This window comes from Hypanus sabinus, chromosome 22 (genome assembly GCF_030144855.1).
Source record: "Hypanus sabinus isolate sHypSab1 chromosome 22, sHypSab1.hap1, whole genome shotgun sequence".
In the NCBI taxonomy this organism is placed as follows: domain Eukaryota; kingdom Metazoa; phylum Chordata; class Chondrichthyes; order Myliobatiformes; family Dasyatidae; genus Hypanus; species Hypanus sabinus.
This window is the reverse complement of record NC_082727.1, coordinates 58,106,928-58,125,437: the sequence shown is the minus strand read 5'-3', so window position 1 is coordinate 58,125,437 and position 18,510 is coordinate 58,106,928. Positions and strand designations below refer to the sequence as shown.

At 42.4% G+C, this 18,510-nt stretch overlaps 1 protein-coding gene across 1 annotated transcript in view; it reads left to right on the top strand.

Annotated features, from left to right (window-relative positions):
* The first annotated feature begins 6,599 nt into the window (after positions 1–6,599).
* gucy2g (guanylate cyclase 2g) overlaps positions 6,600–18,510 on the top strand; it is a 58,098-nt gene continuing 46,187 nt past the window's right edge. Inside the window, exons 1-4 of the mRNA XM_059948002.1 lie at positions 6,600–6,646; positions 7,525–7,716; positions 14,727–14,970; positions 16,960–17,308. Coding sequence (XP_059803985.1) covers positions 6,600–6,646; positions 7,525–7,716; positions 14,727–14,970; positions 16,960–17,308 — 832 coding nt within the window. The remainder of the gene's footprint in view (positions 6,647–7,524; positions 7,717–14,726; positions 14,971–16,959; positions 17,309–18,510) is intronic.

Genomic DNA, 18,510 nt, shown 5'->3' with positions numbered 1-18,510 from the left:
GATCATTCCTTCCATAGTGGAATTTCACTCCTGTGGCATGTGGCCAAAATCTGTTCAAAGAGGCCACTGTGCCTAGGTAATCTTTGAACCTCTGCTGAAACGAGTTCAAAGGTTCAATTTGCTCAAACATTGTTGATTGTTGCAACGATGGCTCAATAAGAGAATGAATCTCAAGTGATTCGGTTCAGCTGGACGATTTGAATTCGGCACAGATCTGAGCTCAATCCAGTGTATAATTGGTGGGTCTCAGAAGGATCAGTGCTCGAGATTTGGCAGTTTAATTCCATATCAATGGTTTAAATGAGTAAAATGTGTGTGCTCTTTCCTTGTTTGCTGATAATTCAAAGCCAGGTGTGATTATCAGCTTCGAGGAGGACATGAACATTCTGCAAGATATACATAGCTCGAAAAAAAAAGATTCAAGAAGGAAATGGCAGATGGAATGCAATTGGGCAAGTTTGAAAGTGGCCACTATGGCCAGAATCGAGGAGCAGGGTTCTTTTTAATGGCCGGGGAGGTGGAGTGTCTTGCAGCTGTTGTTAACATTTCCCACATTGCATAAATATTGATTTGTGGAAGTAATTAAGGAATCCTGCAAACAAGTGAAAGGAAGTTATTGTGCAGATACATGCAGTTCATCCCAATTAGAATGTCAACATCTAAACCACAAGATCATAAGACATAGAAGCAGAATTAGACCACTCAGCCCATCAAGTCTGCTCCACCATTCTGTCATGGCTGATTTATTATCGCTTTCAACACCATTCTCCTGTCTTCTCCCCATAACGTTCACCATTGTGTTCTCACTTCACCATGTTAGTGCAAAGAAGTCCTACACTGACACCTTATTAAGCAAGAATCTAGCAACCTCCATTTTAATTATACAAAATGACTTGGTCTCTAGGGTCATCTGTGCTAATGAACTCCACAGATTCAACATCCTCTGGTCAAAGAGATTCCTCCACATCTGTTCTAAAGAGATGTCCTTGTATTCTGTAGCTGTGTGAACTTTCATTGAAAACTTGTTGGAATACAAAGAAATTTCATTGTAAAGTACAGCTTTGGTGAGATTACAGCTGGAATGAGTGTGTGATTGCTCTGCTTATCTGAGGCAGGATGCATTTTCCTTTAAGATGGTGCAATAGTGATCTGCCAGATTAATTACTAAAATTAGATCAATTGGATTTTGGTCTTTCTTGACCACCTGGCTTCACTTATCAACTTCCAACTGACCTTCTTCCCCTCCACACCCCCCCCCCCACCATCTTTTTATTCTGGCATCTTCCCCCTTCTTTCTCAGTCCTGAAGAAGTGTCTCAGCCTAAAATGTTGACTGCTTATTCACTTCCATAGACGCTGCCTGACCTGCTGAGTTCCTCCAGCATTTTGTGCATGTTGCTTTGGATTTTCTGCAGATGCTGAAAACACGAAGGAATTTATCAATTGGATCTCATTGTCTATGCGGAGAGATGAAGTAAAATGTATTTCTGAATTCAGAAGAATAATGGATGAACTCTTTGAAACCCTAAACTTTGTATTTGACAGGGTAGGTTTTGAGATGCTGCTCCCTCTACCACATTGTCTAACTAGATCATTGTTACAAGATCGAGACATGAAGAAGTAGGACTAAAGTGAGGAGAAGCTCCCTTGAGAACATTTGGAATTCTCTGCATCTGTGGATAGGCAATCAATGAACTTGCTTATGACTAATGTCAATAAATTTTAGACACCAAGGAAATTAAGAGTTGTAAAACTAAAAGGGCAAGTTCAGCTGTAATCTTATCATCAGGTGGAACGGGTTTGAGGTTGTACACCTGATACATGAGCATGTATATAGTACTATGCAAAAGTCTTAAACATGCATGTATAGCATGTTACTGTAGTAATTTTAGGTATTACACTGTACTGCTGCTGCAAAAAAAATCAAATTTCATGATATACGTGAGTGATGATAAACCTGATTCAGATATGGGTCTCTGTTGTGGACTGAGAGGGGAATCATGGCTGGGAAAAGGAGAGGAGAGGGGAGGGAACAGGAAGCACCAGTGAGACATTCAGTAATGATCAATAAACCAGTTGTTTGGATTCAAATGACCTTGCCTGGTGTCTCAGGGATGGGTGTGTCTGCACCTGAGCCACCTCCCACCCTGGCACTCCTTCTCTGTCACCTGTCCCACACCCCTCCCCTGGCACTCCAACCTCACCATTCCTACTATCCTTTGCTCCTACTAGATTTACAAACTCACTTTCTGCTCCACCTTGACAAATACAATAGTGTGCAAAAGTCTCAGGCACCCTGGCTATATACCTGTGCCTACAATTTTGGCAGTGCACTATACATATATCTTAACAATCATGTACAGGTGCATACATTATGATTGATATTCCCATAGAATTAACAAGTATTATTGGCTGATCTTATGAACATTGAGAACTCTCATGCTGGCTGTATATTAACTTTCAGACAGAGCAGACAGAAAGAACAAACAAAAAGTTGTGCTACAACTTCATAAATCACCGGTGAGCTGTCTACTGGAGTATTGTGTTTGCTTCTGAGCATTCCTCAAGAGGGATTCCCCTGGGCAATAGTAACAGCAGAGGTAAAGCTCTGTGGAATATTGGGCTGTTCTCAGAGTGCATTATGTAAAAGGGAGGTTTAACTGAGGTGTTCAATAGTGTGAAGGGTTTTTTTAATGGAGCAGAGAAAGAGCTTCCATTTGTAGGAATGTAGGGAAACCGGAGTTATGACAAGTATTGGAAAATCATAAGACATAGGCCATTCAGCCCTTCGAGTCTGCTCCGTCATTCCATCATGGCTGATCCCAGATCCCACTCAACCCCATACACCTACCTTCTCGCTGTATCCTTTGATGCCCTGACTGATCAGGGAACTATCAACTTCTGCCTTGAATATGTCCATGGACTTGGCCTCCACCACATTCTGTAGCAGGGCATTCCACAGATTAACCTCTCTCTGGCTAAAAGAAGTTCCTCCTTACCTCTCTTCTAAAAGGCTGCCCCTCAATTTTGAGGCTGTGCCCTCTAGTTCTGGATATCCTCTCCATATCCACCCCATCTAGTCCTTTCAACAGTCAGTAGGTTTCAATGAGATCCCGCCCCCCCCCCCCCGTACTTTCCTAAATTCCAGTGAGTACAGGCCCAAAACTACCAAATGCTCCTTATAGTGCCTTATAAAGCCACAGCATTATCTCCTTGCTTTTACGCTCTATCCCCTAAATAAACACCACCATTGCATGTAAATTAACCTTCTGGGAGTATTGCACAAAGTCCCTCCCAGTCCCTCTGCACCATTGAAGTTTCAGCCTTCTTCTCCATTTAGGTAATAGTCCACACAAAATGCATTATCATACATTTCCCAACACTGTATTCCATCTGCCACTTTTTTTGCCCATTCTTCCATTTTGTCTAAGTCCTGCTGCAATCACATTACTTCCTCAGCACTACCTACCCCTCCACCTATCTTCATATCATCCACAAACTTTGCCACAAAGCCATCAATTCCATTACCCAAATCATTGACAAACAATGTGAAAAGTAGCGATCCCAATACCAAACCCTGAGGAACACCACTAGTCACTGGCAACCAACCAGAAAAGGCCCCCTTTATTCCCACTCACAGCCTCCTGCCTGTCTGCCACTTCTCTATCTATGCCAGTATCTGTCCTGTAAGGCCATAGAATTTTATCTTGTTAAGCAGCCTCATGTGTCACACCTTATCAAATGCCTTCTGAAAATCCAAGTAAGTGACATCCACTGCCCTTCCTTTGTCCACACTGCTTGTTTCTTTTTCAAAGAACTCTAACAGATTTGTCAACCAAGATTTCCCTTTACAGAAACCATGTTGATATTGACTTATTTTATCATTAGTCTCCAAGTACCCTGAAACTTCATCCTTAATATTAGACTCCAACACTTACCCTGACCACTGAGGTTAGGCTAACTAGCCTATAATTTCCTTTCTTTTGTCTTCTTCCCTTCTTAAAGAGTGGAGTGATATTTGCAAACTTCCAGTCCTCCAGGGTCATGCAACAATCAAGTGATTCTTGAAAGATCATGACCAATGCATCCGTCTTCTCTTCAGCAACCTCTCTCAGGACTCTGGGATGTAGTCCATTTGGTCTAGGGGACTTATCCACCTTAAGACATTTGAGTTTGCCCTGCACTTTTTCCTTTGTAATAGCAATGGCACTCACTCCTGCTCCCTAACACTCATGGACCTCTGGCACACAGCTGGCATCTTCCACAATGAAGAATGATGCAAAGTACTCATTAAGTTCATCTGCCATTTCTTTGTGCCCCATTACCACCTCACCAGCATCATTTCCCAGTGGTCCAATATCAACTCTTACCTCCCTTTTACTCTTGAGTGATGTCAGTAGGATGAATGAAAGCAGGCTTTTTCAACTGAGGTTAGGCTGGACTACTACTAGAGGTCATGGGTTAAATGTGAAAGGTGGAAGTTTGAAGAGGAACACATTCATTTCACAGTGAAGGGGAACTCAAAACTAAAGGCGTAATCTTAAGGTGAGAGGAGAAATATTTAACAAGGACCTGAGGGGCAACTTATTGACATGAATTAAATGAGCTGCCAAAGGAAGGGTTTGAGGCAGGTTCAATCACAATATTTAAAAGATATTTGGATAACTGCATGGATAGGATATGGGCCAAACATGGATAAATGGGACAAGCTTATTGAGCACCTTGGTTGACATAGACAAGTTGAGCCAAGGGCCCGTTTCCATGCTCTATGGCTCTATGACTAACTGGCAGAAGAATTAATGTTCAGCTGAAAGAAATAGTGAAATTCATCCAACTGAGACCATCTTTATGCTGTAAAAGAATATAGAAACAAAAGGTAAGATTAAATTGGTTGGCCTCTCAAATGTGCTTCATCATTCGCAAGATCTGAACCAGGCCTAAGTGACACACATAAAATGTTGGAGGAACTCAGCAAGTCAGCAGCATCTATGGAAAAGAGTACAGTCAATGTTGCGGCCCAAGACCCTTCGTCAGGACTGATGACTGTTCACTCTTTTCCTAGATGCTGCCTGACCTGCTGAGTTCCTCCAGCATTTTGTATGTTGCTTGGACTTTATGCATTTAAAAGATATTTGGATAACTGCATGGATAGGATATGGGCCAAACATGGATAAATGGGACAAGCTTATTGAGCACCTTGGTTGACATAGACAAGTTGAGCCAATCTCATGCTTGTGATTGGCCTCAGCATCTCCTTCTAGCTGTTTCGCTGGGACTTTTAATTTCCTTGCAGTTTAATTGAATTCAATTAATCTGCAACTTCAGGCACCTGGTATAAAGATTCTCAGCCTTCTGAGAAAAACAAGTCCCTTTTATCGCTCTCTGAAATAAGTGAGATTTTATTCTGAAGCCATACCCTTAATTATAATTCCCCAAATAATGGTCAATCCCCTTTCAATCCTGTAAATGTCTTGAAGAATCTTTTCATAATCTTCATTCTTCCATACTCCAATAGTTTTGGTTCAGCTTACTCAACATTTTTCATATATCAACCCTTTCATCCCAAGAAACTTCTGAGCAAAGGCTTCATTGCAAGCATATCATTCATTAAATATGGAGACCATATCTGCCTCAAGTCCAATCTCACCAGCATCAAAATGGGACAGCACGGTAGTGTAGTGATTAGCAAAACACTTTACAGTACCAGTGACCCGGGTTCAATTCCCGCCGCTGCCTGTAAGGAGTTTGTACATTGTCCCTGTGAACAGGTGCTCCAGTTTCCTCAAGCAGTCCAAAAGTGTATCAGTTAGTAGGTTAATAAGTTGTCCTGTGATTAGGATTGGCTGGGCAGCGTAGCTTGAAAAGCCAGAAGGACCTCCTCTGTATGGTATCTCATTAAATAATTTCGAAACTTTCTGAGTTTATATCTTTGCACAAAGGCTGACATCCTATTAACCTTCCCAACTACTTGCCATAGCCAAATGATTGCGATTTTGAAGGATTGATGGTCAATGTGACTTTATGCAGGGCAGGTCATTTCTTATAAACTTGACTGAGTTTTTTGAGGAGGTAGTGAAGATGACTGATGAGGGTATAGGACATTGGATGCCGTCTACATAAAGCATGTTGCAAGGTTGACTGGAAGATTAAGATGTAGTATCCACAGTGACACGGTAGACTGGGCTAAAAGATATTAGCTGTTCAGAGAAATTAAACAAGCTTGGACCATTTTCTCTGAAGCCTGAGGCAGAGGGAACCTGATAGAAGTCTGGGAGGTTATGAGAGAGTTGTGATAAAGTCATGATAGTCATTAGTTATGATAGAGAGTCAGATTCATTTTTGCAGGATGGAAATTTGAAATACTGGAGCAGGGGTTTCCAAACTTTTTAAATCATGGACCAATGCCATTAATCAAGGGGTCCATGGACTGCGGGTTGGGAATCCCTGCTCTAGAGGCTCACAGGTGAGAGCAGGAAATTTAAAGGAGATTTACAAAGTAAGATTTTTACACAAAGAGTGATATGTAGCTGACACACTCTTCCAGGAGATATGCAAGAAGCAGATATGATATAGACGTCTAAGGGGCATTTAGACAGGCTCATGAATGTGCAGGAGATAGCAGAAGAATATGGATCATGTGAGGGCAGGTGAGATGAGTTTATCTGGCATCATAGTTGGCACCAACAACGAGGACCTGTTCCTGTATTGTACTGTTCCGTCTTTATGTGTACTAAAATCCCCAGATCATTTTATACCATAACATTTGGTAGGCAGGGTGTCAGGACAAAAGACAAGGGTTGGGCCAGTTCTGCTCACTGCTCCACAACGTTTACTCCACTCTGCACTGAGCTGAGGCTGTGGCCTGCTCTGGCTGCTCGGGGCGCTCCGGGCTTTGTGTCTGCAGCATCCACAATGTTTACTCCAGTACATGCGGAATGGAGCGGAGGCTGTGGCCTGCTCTGGCTGCTCCGGGCTTCATGTCTGCAGCATCCACAATGTTTACTCCAGTACATGCAGAATGGAGCGGAGGCTGTGGCCTGCTCTGGCTGCTCCGGGCTTCATGTCTGCAGGCTCTGCTACGTGCGGAACTAAGCCTGAGACTCTGGGCCTGCTCTAGGCTTTGTGTCTGAGGACTCACTTTCATTCTAAATGTTATTTGCTTATTTTTACTCTGCACGATGTGTATTCTCTCTCTCTCTCTCTCTCTCTCTCTCTATTGAGTGTTTGATGGTCTTTTTACTTAGTGTGTTCTTTTGGATTTCTTGTTTTGTCAGGAGCTGTATCTCAAGTTTGAAAAAATGTACACATACTTTGATAATAAATGGACTTTGAACATGAGTCTTACTAGTTTAACGCCCTGACATTCAGAGTATCTCACACTTCTGTTCAATGGTTCTGCGCAAGCATTTCTTGCAGATGTAGGAGGTTCCCATGTACTACAGTGCTGGTACATAATCCACCCTTCATTCTTCAGATTTAAAAGATATTCTTCAGCTTTACTTCTCATTCTTCCTTCTATCTCAAGGCTGTTGTGTAAGGTATATATAAAAAAATCCCACTACGCTCTCCAGAGAAGACTACAGGAACTCTCTGCAAAGTCATGGCTACTATTTTTCCTGATAACTTTCCACATTCTTTCATGGGGTCACTTCTCCTGCATTATGACAGTAACTGTGATCTCCAATAGTTCATTGACTACACAATATTTTAAATTAATCTAACTGCAGGTTTTATTTCTGTGTTTAATTGCTTGAATTAAGAAAAGGCTGTGTGAAATTTTACCAAAGTACAGTATCAGGCACCTTTGCTTTTTGATATCTTGATGCATTGTTTTGATAGGATATCTGGTCTCTCAGAGATCTTGGAGCATGAAACCATCCTGCTGATAAACACAAGTGGATTGCTTTAAATGAACCTTTGGAACTTGAAGAGTTTAAATATAGTTTTTGTGGAATAATTCTAACAATTGAAATCATGCTCAAACCCCCAAATTTAATTGTTAAAACTGATATCTATTTAGAGCAGAGCTTCTCAAATTTTTTTATGCCATGGACCCCTACCATCAGCTGAGGGGTCCATGGACCCCAGAAAGGGAACACCTGAGCTAGTTGGACAATATACAATAAGCCCATATATCTTAAAAAGCTTTAAATTGGCTATATATTAACCATACCTGTGTTTCTGATAAAGCTCTTCCCTGTCCCTGATGCTTCAGAGTGCCACAAACTCACTCTCCTGCTAAATGACACACAAAACATTCCTTGTAGCTGTAGGAACTGGAAAGGTCTGTTCATCGAAAATCTGTTCAAAGAAAAGAGCTTGAAAAACTACTGCAGACTCCACCCACCCTAGAAGTCACCTATTCATCAAATTGCCATCAGAGAGACGACAGAAATCCATCTCCATAAGGACTACACGTTACCTCCAAAGCTTCTTTCTTGTGGCTATCCAACTCCTTAACAAAATTCACGTGGGTATAATACCCTGACCATCCCTGCACAACATCTGATAAATCAGGAGTTCCCAACCTTGCTTATGCATGGAGCAATACCATTAAGCAAGGGGTCCATAGACGCCACATTGGGAACCCCTGTGTTAAATGGTCTTTCCTGCTCTCCTTGATCTGTTGCTAACTATTGAGTCTGTTCGTATGGTCACATTTATTTAAGTTTTGATATTTGCACATGAATGTTGATTGCTCAGGGCTGTTTGCACTATTTTCTTGTAAATTATTGGTTACTATTGTGTTTGCTGTTATGGTATTGTCCTGTGTGTTACACTTGGCACTGAACCACAATCAATTCTGGTAGGTTTCACAAACTGGCAATAAAGAGATTCTGATCTGCTTACAAGTCAGCACATACTATAGTGCTGGTGCAAACCCTTCCTGCTTTAATTTAGTTGATAACCCAATCTAAAACTTGTTAAATAGTTCTCCTTTCTCCTCCAGGCTGTGATGTCACGTTTTCAGACCCTCCCTTACACTCCACTGTCATTTCCTTTATGGTCCAGTTGCACTTTGCTTCCAATAGTACACGTTTCATATTGATCTGTCCTTTGTTCTACTTATTTTGAAATGACTGCAAATATTGAATGAAAGTCTGCTGTTAATTAGTTACCAATGATGAAAATGCTTGTATCAACCTATGCAAAAGTCATCTAGATTCCGATCTTTTTATTGACTTCATCAGTAAGTTGTAAGAACTTTGCCAGAGATGATAAGGTAGGAGGTTATAGTAGACCCCTCAGTGCAAAATGAAAGGCAACGTGCAAAGGGCAAAAGCACAGCAAACAGAATTACAGTACAACGAAGCTGTTTGTTGGAACCAAACAGCAGGAGGGACTTGATACAAGAATGGACAGGTACAATGTTCACAGTTTCTTCTTTTACTGATGGGAATTGTAGGGGATGGTAGGATCAGTGAAAACTATCACTACATTTATAGTGCTCTGTGTGTGTAACCACACCTTGCCCAGAGTAATTGTGGTCTGAAAACTAGAGGCAGAGGCAGGTGGTTCTCAGTATGTTGTAACACTAAAAAAATCATTTAAATATTAGTGCAATATTGGGCTTGGTCATCTTCCAGTCCACCTTGGCTGTAGCACTGTCACCTAACTCAGCATTCAGTTTTTGATATGGCCTATTGAAAATTAGTTTCAATGCTCATTACTGTTTGAAATATTTTGTCTCATTGCAGTGTTTGTTCAGCAATCCCTTTCTGTCATTCATTTCACTGTTAGATCTTTCCCATTTCCAGCTCCTCCCACCTCTCCTGCTATCCACACTCAATTCAGAGAGCCTATGGTAGGGCATTCCTTTAGAATTCAAACAGTGCTGGTTGAACATGAGTTATCAAGACTTCATCCACCTCATCAAGGAAGCTTCTGTGTATCCACAGCAGCTCCAGTTGTACTCCTGATAAATGCACCATAGGGCTGACTGTTCCCTTAATCATGGACATTATCATTGTCTCTAAGTTTAACTCCTCCTCAACTTTTCCATCTACTGACATTGCAGATATACAGATAGAACTGCATTATCAAAATACCACATATTTGGTTTTTCCTTTCAACAAAGGAGCTCAGCACTTTTGACTGCTTTTCCAAGGGTCCACTGTATTCTTGAGGACATTGAGATACTCTGTAAACCATTAGGGTCACCAGCTAATGGCCTTGCTACACTGCCAGATTCTGCAGAGGTAACTCTGAAGAGCTGGAGAAATTCCTTTCAGATTATTCAAAGACAACATCATTGTTACTTTTCTAATTACCATCAGGTCCCAAAGCATCATAAGATCCTGAGGAATCCTGGCCTGAGGATGTGAGGGGAATGTTTCGTCTTGTGTAAGAATCCAGATCTAGGGATGACCCTGAGCATGTCCATCTAAAGCAGAGATGAGATGAACATTTTTTCCCTCAGATGTTTGTGAATTCTTGGAAATCTTTACCTCAAAGGGTGGAAGAAGCAGAATGATAAGGGAGAGATACAAAAGTGTGAGTAGACGGGAGTATAGATTTGCCCATGATCTGATTCAGTAGCAAATCAGCTAACCTACTCCTGCTCTTGGTTTGTACATTCACATTTTGTACAAAATCATAGAAACAGTGAATCATGCAAGACAGAAGGACGGGCTTGAGTCATCAAGGCCTATTATAGTTCTTTGTTATTACTACTGGATTGGGCCAAACTCTTTCCCAGTCCTCAAACCCTCTTATTGTTGTTTTTTTTTTGGAATATTAATCTGACTCTCTTTTCAATTACATTATTAAATTTACAAGGTACATAGGCAGCATACAACCCTGAAACTCGCCTTCCCCACAGACTGCCGCAAAACAAAGAGCCATAGAACCAATCTGTCCAAAGAAAAATATCAAACTCGCCCCTCATGCATACGGCAATAAAAAAAAAGTGAAAACACAGAATTTAAGACAAAATCAAAAGGCACATTTGTTCAGCTCAGTGTTCATTATTCAGCAATCCAAAAATTGCCCAAAAGTAGCAAGGAGAAAGGAGTGACCAGAACTAGAGCACATCATAAACCTGAACCAGAGCCCAAATCGACAAACGTGTACAAACCACGCTGATTAGACCTTGCTCCAGCGCCATCCGCTCCCGTTCGCAGCAAGCTACTGTACCAACGAATGTTTCTCAATTTCAAATAACGCCTCTTTTGCCAGCTGCTTTAAATCCATTTCAAATTCTGGTTAAAGCCTGTTCAGACAGCAGAAACAACTTATTCTCATCCATTGCATCCGTTCCTCCAGTTATATAAAGACCTTTGGCAAGACTCCTCACCTGACCACAGACTCAGTTTGTTTGTCCACTTTATATGAGGTGTACAGATAGGGTGACTATTTCCACTGAGGCTGGGTGAGACTAGACCTAGAGGTCATAGGTTAAGGGCGAGAGGTGAAATACTTAAGGGAAACCCGAGGAGGGTCTCCTTTACTCAAGGAGTAGTGCGAGCGTGCATCGAGCTGCCGGTTGAAGTGGTGGATACGGGTTCGATTGCAACAGTTAAGAGAAGATTGGGTAAGTACATGGTTAGGGGTGGTCTGGAGGACCATGTAGTAGGCAGAATACCAGTTCAGCATGGACTACATGGGCCTTTCACTGTGCTGTAGTGCTCTGTGACTCGATATTTTTGTATATAGTTGCAGATGAATTATGGCTTAACCCCTTTGTAAAGTCAGCAAATATTTAAATTTTGCAATTTAACTTTGCACCTCTCTACGTCAAGTGAGCATTAAGTGGGGAGCATATTTTCCACATTAGCCAAGCTGTGGGGCTCAAAACCAGTACAAATTAATAAAGTGGCCCAACCCCACAATATTTTATGAGTGGGCTCCTGAATGCTCACTTATCCTTCCTTACAGCAGAATCTACCTCATTTCAGCCTTCCTGCCCAATCCCCATTTCCCTCGGTTCCCCTGGACCCCAGCAGCCTCAATACCTCGGTCTTGAATGCACTCAGTAATTGAGCATCTGCAGGCTCTGGGCTGGAGTAAAACTCTCTCGATACTGTTCCTCCATCCTTCCCTATCTCCCTACCCTTATGTCCTTCTCCTTTCATTCAGTGGGCAGCTGCTCTGCGCTTGGTGGTTCTACCAAACTGAGGAGTAGGAACATCACCATCAATACAGAACTCAACTGTCCAGTCAACACATATGACTTTCTTTTCTGAACAACCAAGTGAATTTATCTCTCTTGGATGATAAAGGCAGGGTTAATCAGAATCAGGTTCCTGAAGGTTGTTATAGCTGGGGAAGGTAGTGGAGACAAGATCCCACTACCTATTAAACGCTCCCAAAAACATGCACATCATTTAGCCTCTGACAACCACGTCCAGCTCCTGGCCTTCACACATATCTTAGCTATTAAGCCCGGTGGAACTGCTTCTACTGACAGGAGAAGGTGCAAAGGTGGGTAACTAGTATCTTAAAACCAGTTGCTTCGGGCAGATTCGGCTCGTAAGCTGTGGTTGGCAGCTCATCTGGGAGAAGGAAAACTCTGCTGCCTTGTGGCTATATCCACTCATGGGGAAGGCTTTGGGAGTAATCCCCAAAGGAAAATCTGGAGCTGGAGTTCCTTAGGCAATCCTACATTGAGTTCAACATGCACTGGCAACTCCTGTGATGCTACTGGTACCAAACTGTATCGGCTCTGCCGTTCCTTTGGGTTCATCAACCACATGGAGGGGGGGAGCCTGCTACATGAACAGCTTGTTCTCCTTATGATACTGCCCATACTTGTGCAGACAGCTAGGACTCAACATCCATGGTTGGCCCTGGTCAATGGGGGGCCTACTAAATCAGAGACCAGAAGCTTATAACAGCTAAAGAGAGATCATCAAAGTAGGAAGCTAGGAGAATGCAAGAGGTACAAAGAAATTATGAACACAAGAAGTTTGAAAAGATATTGATAAACACAGTCACATATAGTCCTCAGGTGGCAAAACATGAGGGGATCTAGCGGGATAGTACGTGTTAATGCATGCTATTTATTTGTTTGTTTATTTATTTTATTTTTATTTAGAGATACAGTGCAGAATAGTCCCTTTCAGGCCTTTGAACCTCACTGCCCAGCATCCCCTCCCCCCAACACCCCCTGATTTAACCCTGAACTAATCATGGGACAATTTTAAATGAGCAATTAACCTACTAACTGGCACGTCTTTGGACTATGGGGGGAAACCAGAGCACCCGGAGAAAGCCCACGCCTTCCACTGGGAGGACACACAGACTCCTTACAGAGGATACCAGAACTGAACTCCCAACTCTGATCCCCCGAGCTGTAGTAGGCTATGTTACCATGATGCCCTGTCTACAGTAAGGTAAGTATCATTATCACCCAAGACCAATTAAACCACTCCTGATGATTTAAAAAAAGTCAATGTTTATACATCTGGAAGAATCTATACCAACTCCATGTACCTACAGTATGTGTGATGTATGTATATATATATATATATATATATAAAATATAGTTAAATTAGTGCAAAATAAGTAGCGAAGTAATGTTCATCGGATCAATGTCCATTCAGAAATCTAATGGCAGAGGGGAAGAAGCTGTTCCTGAACCACTGAGTGAGTGCTTTCAGGTACTTGTACCTCCTCCCTGATGAGAACAAGGCATGACCTGGAAGATGGTGGTCCTTAATGATGGACGCCACATTTTTGTGGAACTGCTCAAACCCCACTTGGAGTACTGGGTTCAGGTCCAGTCACCTCACTACAGGAAGGATGTGGATACTATAGAGAGAGTGCAGAGGAGATTTACAAGGATGTTGCCCGGATTGGGGAGCATGCCTTACGAGAATAGATTGAGTGAACTGGCCTTTTCTCCTGAGAGTGACGGAGGATGAGAAGTGACCTGATAGAGGCGTATAAGATGATGAGGGGCATTAATGATGTGGATAGTCAGAGGCTTTTTCCCAGGTTTGAAATGGCTAACACAGGGGGGCATAGTTTTAAGGTGCTTGGGAAATGGGTACTGAATGGATGTCAGGGGTAGGTTTTTCAGAAAAGAGAGTGGTGGGTACCTGGAATGCGCTGCTGGAAGCGCCAGTGGAAGCGGATAAAAAAGGGTCTTTTAAAAGCCTCTTAGATACAGTATATACATACATACATAAACATACACACACATAGGAGAAGGGCAAAGTGAGTAAGCAAAGAAAAGCAACTTGTAGTACCCAGGAACACACAAAACGCTGGAGTTTCAGCCCAAAATGTTGACTGTACTCTTTTCATAGATGCTGCCTGGCCTGCTGAGTTCCTCCAGCATTTTGAGTGGATTTCCAGCACCTGCAGATTTTCTCTTGTTTGTGATTGCAGTACCCAGGTGCAACTTCTGGAGCTTATTTGTTTTAACCCGCGCCTAACACTTAAATCAAAGTCAATACACAGGAGTCAGGAAGTTTTGTTAATTAGCGACAAAGCAGTATCTGTTCTGCCAAAAACACTTGAGGATTAACACATCCACCTGTGCATTGGATATAAGTACGAGTGAGGACAGGTGGTATCATTGTCTGAGAAACTGACCACAGAAGTTTCATCACTCAGTGTTTGGGAGATGATGCCAAAGAAATCCAGGTTTCATCACAAGCAGATTTGTTTGTATCATTACAGGAAACAACATGTCAAAGTTGAGTTATTAGTTCTTTCACTGACCTTTTTACTTCCCCATTTGCTTTGCCCCTGCGACTGTGCTGGGGTCTCTAAAATCTACCTCGGACTTCAGGTTCCCAGAAACATCTCCTTCCCCTTCAGCGTCTTGAAGCTGGGATCTGCCATCCAGATTGCTGTAGACAAAATAAATTCAGACCCCTTCCTCCTGCCGAATCACACGTTGGACTTTGTGTACGCCGACAGTGACTGCAACCCCAAGGCGTCCATTCGTGAGTTCATTCACCAGATCCAGATGTACAATATTTCTGCTCTGTTTGGACCAGCTTGTCCAGTTGTGTCAGAGGTAAGAGACTAGTTGTAGAGGACTTCGTGTTTAGTAATTAATAAATTATTGTCTGTTGAATGACATGTACTGAAAAATGAACATAATTAGAATTATTAGGAAAGGGAAATTCAGCCCAAATTTGATTTTGTAGTTTGAGGAGAAAAACAGATCCAATTAAACTTAAAATTTGGATCATTTTGAAGGAGGTAGGTTCAAGGGGGATGTGAGAGGCAAGTTTTTTACTCAGAGTGGTGGATGCCTGGTATGGTGGTAGAGGCAAACACATTAGAGGCTTTAAGAGACGTTTGTGTGGGCATGTGGTTATAAGGAAGATGGGGACATATGGATGTGATGTAAGTAGGAGGGATTAGTGTTTGAGTGTTTTTGATTTGCTTTTTGGCAAATTTAGCACCACATTGTGGGCTGAATGGCCAGTTCCTGTGTTGTACTCTTCTATGACCTATGTTCTATAACAAATATTTTGTTTGTTTTTGGTTGCGTCGATTATTTTTACATAGTCGCTGAAACTAAAAGACCTGTGGATAATAAACATGCTGAAAAAGCAGCTAATTATCTGATATTACAAGTGTTGGAGTGCATGAGGTGTCCAGGGTAGGATAGCACTCTGGTGAAGGGACTGTCCATTCCGGGGCAGCTCACTCACCTTTGATCCCCACTGGACACTCAATTCTCACCTGTGGCTCCAAGTGGCTGTTTTTCACTTGACAGCAGCCATGCCCTGTTGCACTGCTTCAACAAGCAGGCTAAACCAGGTAAAGGTAGCCTTCGGCCTCATGCCCTGGTGAGATAGGGAGGTGCCTGTCCTAGCATGTAAAGTCAGCTCTGGTGGACTGAGGGAATGAGATCTAGAGTGAGATCCAAAGGCTAGGAAGGTGGTTCTGCACTGCTCCATGGAGAGCAAAGGGCATGACAAGGCACAGAAGAAGTCACGGTCACCCACTGAACAAAGGGAGACACCAAATAACACACAAAGTACTGGAGGAACTCAACAGCCAGGCAGCATTTACAGAAAAGAGTAAACGGTCGATGTTTTGGTTGGGTCAAGACCTGCTGAAGAGCCCTGATGAAGTGTCTTGACCTGAAACATCGACTGTTCAGTCTTTTCCATAGATGCTGCTGGGCCTGCTGAGTTTCTCCAGCATCTAGTGTGTGTTACTTTGCAGAATTTCTTGTGTTTGTGATGGAAGACTGCAGTTTGTGACACTTGTTTGTCCCACTGGAACCAGACTTCTGAAGTCCAGAGAGTGGAACTGCCCTAGTCCAATAGCTTTTCCATTTTAAATGCTTTCCTGCACAGGTTTCCTGTCGTCATTGGATACAAGGGGCAATAACCACCGTGATGGATTGAATGGGCAGATATGAGGGCAGTTCAAGATTTCCAGATATAAATGATCAAAAAGTAAGAGAGATTGCATAAGCTAAGAAAACAAATTGCTTTCAAAGGCAATAAAATAAAATTAGACACCACAAAAATTAATGAAATTTGAAACTGAAAACAAAAAAGAAACAAGAAGATTGATGTGGGAAAGGAACACTTAAAATGGAGAAAATTTGAAGTAATGAATTAAGATGAAGGATTTTATCTTCTGTACAACATAGCAGAAACAGGGCACCATGGTAGCGTAACAGCACAGCATATCACAGCCTGGGGAGTCAGAGATCAGAATTCAGAATCCTCTGTAAGGAGGTTGTCCGTTCACCCTGTGGGTTGTTCCGGGTGCTCCAGTTTCCTCCCACAGTCCGAAGACGTATCGGTTAGTAGGTTAATTGGTCATTGTAAATTGTCCCGTGATTAAGTTGGGGTTTAAATCGGGGGTTGTTGGGGATTGCTGCGTGCCATGGCCCAAAAGGCTGATGCCACAATATATCTCTAAATAAGTATTAGACAAGGGGGTGATTAGCGGTAGGAAAACTAATTAAATCCTTCATTACTAAGTTTGTTACATCACTTTTTGATAAATCCATTGTGCATTAACTCCTCTTTAGATTCTAGGCCTGCTTGCCTCTCAGTGGAATATCCCCATCTTTGGATTTGTGGGTCAGAGACTGGCATTCGATGACCTTTATTTGTATGACACCTACGTGAATCTGCTGTCTTCACTCCAGAACATGGGGAACATCCTCACTAAAACATTGCACTTCTTTGGCTGGAGGAATGTTGTCCTCTTGGGAGGGTCTGCTGAACAAACCAAATGGGACCTGACTGAGGAGCTCTGGAAAATCATCGCGGAAGAGCTGCAAGCCAACTTCACCATAACAGCTCAGGTCCGATACGACATAGGCAATGCAGCCCTTCATCAGATAAAGCTCAAGGAAGCTGTAGGTTCAGCGAGAAGTAAGTGTTACTTATTATCCTGTACCACCACTTATTAATCTAGTAAATCTACACCCTGTGGTGAACTATGTGCCTGTCTGGACACGCCCCCTGCTGACTGCTCCTGTGGCTCCTCCCACAGGCCCCTGTATAAAGGCAATCTGAGGCCTGACGCTCGGCCTCGGTCTCCAGGTCATAGTATGATGGACACTCACTCCTGGTTCCTTCTTCCAGTCAATAAAAGCCGATATCTCGCCTTACGTCTCAGTGTGAGTTATTGATGGTGCATCACACCCTTCCAAGCAAATTAAAGATAACATAAGTCATAGAAAAGTACAACATAGAAACAGGTCCTTTGGCCCAGGTGGTCTGCGCTGAAACATTTAAACTGCCTCCTCCCATCAACCTGTTCCTGGACCATAACCCTCCATACCCCTACCATCCATGTACCTATCTGAACTTCTCTTGAATGTTGAAATCGAGCTCAAATGCTGACAGCTCTTTCCACACTTTCCAGACCTTCTGAGTGAAAAAGTTTCCCCTCATGGTCCCCTTAAACACTTCACCTTTCACCCTTAACCCATGGCTTCTAGTTTCTGTCCCACCCAACCTCAGTGGAAAATGCCCACTTGCATTTACCCTATCTATACCCCTCAATTTTGTGTACTATGATCAAACGTCTTCTCAGTCTTCTACATTCCAAGGACAAAAGTCCTGTCTTTCCTTATAACTCAGGTCCTCCAGTCCCAGCAACGTCCTTCTAAATTTTCTCTGTACTCTGTCAACCTTATTTTACACTTTTCCTGTAGGTAGGTGATCAAAACTACACACAATACTCCAAATTAGGCCTCACCATCATCCTATACAACTTCAACATAACATCCCATCTCCTGTACTCAATGCATTGATTTATGAAGGCTAATATACCAAAAGCTCTCTTTACAACACTGTCTACCTGTTCCGCCACTTTCAATGAATTATGGACCCGTTTTCCCAGATCCCTTTGTTCTACAGCGCTCCTCAGTTCCCTACCATTCACTGTGTAAGACCAACTCTGCCGGGTCCTACCGAATTGCTAATTCAAGTGAAAACCTCTCCAAATATTTGTGCAAGTGAAAGTACTGCTAATAGACTGCTATCAAAAGCCATTCACCCATCACCTTGTTGCCAGATAGTTAAGTAATTCTTCATTTTCAAATGTCTTCTGTTCTCAATTACCTTCA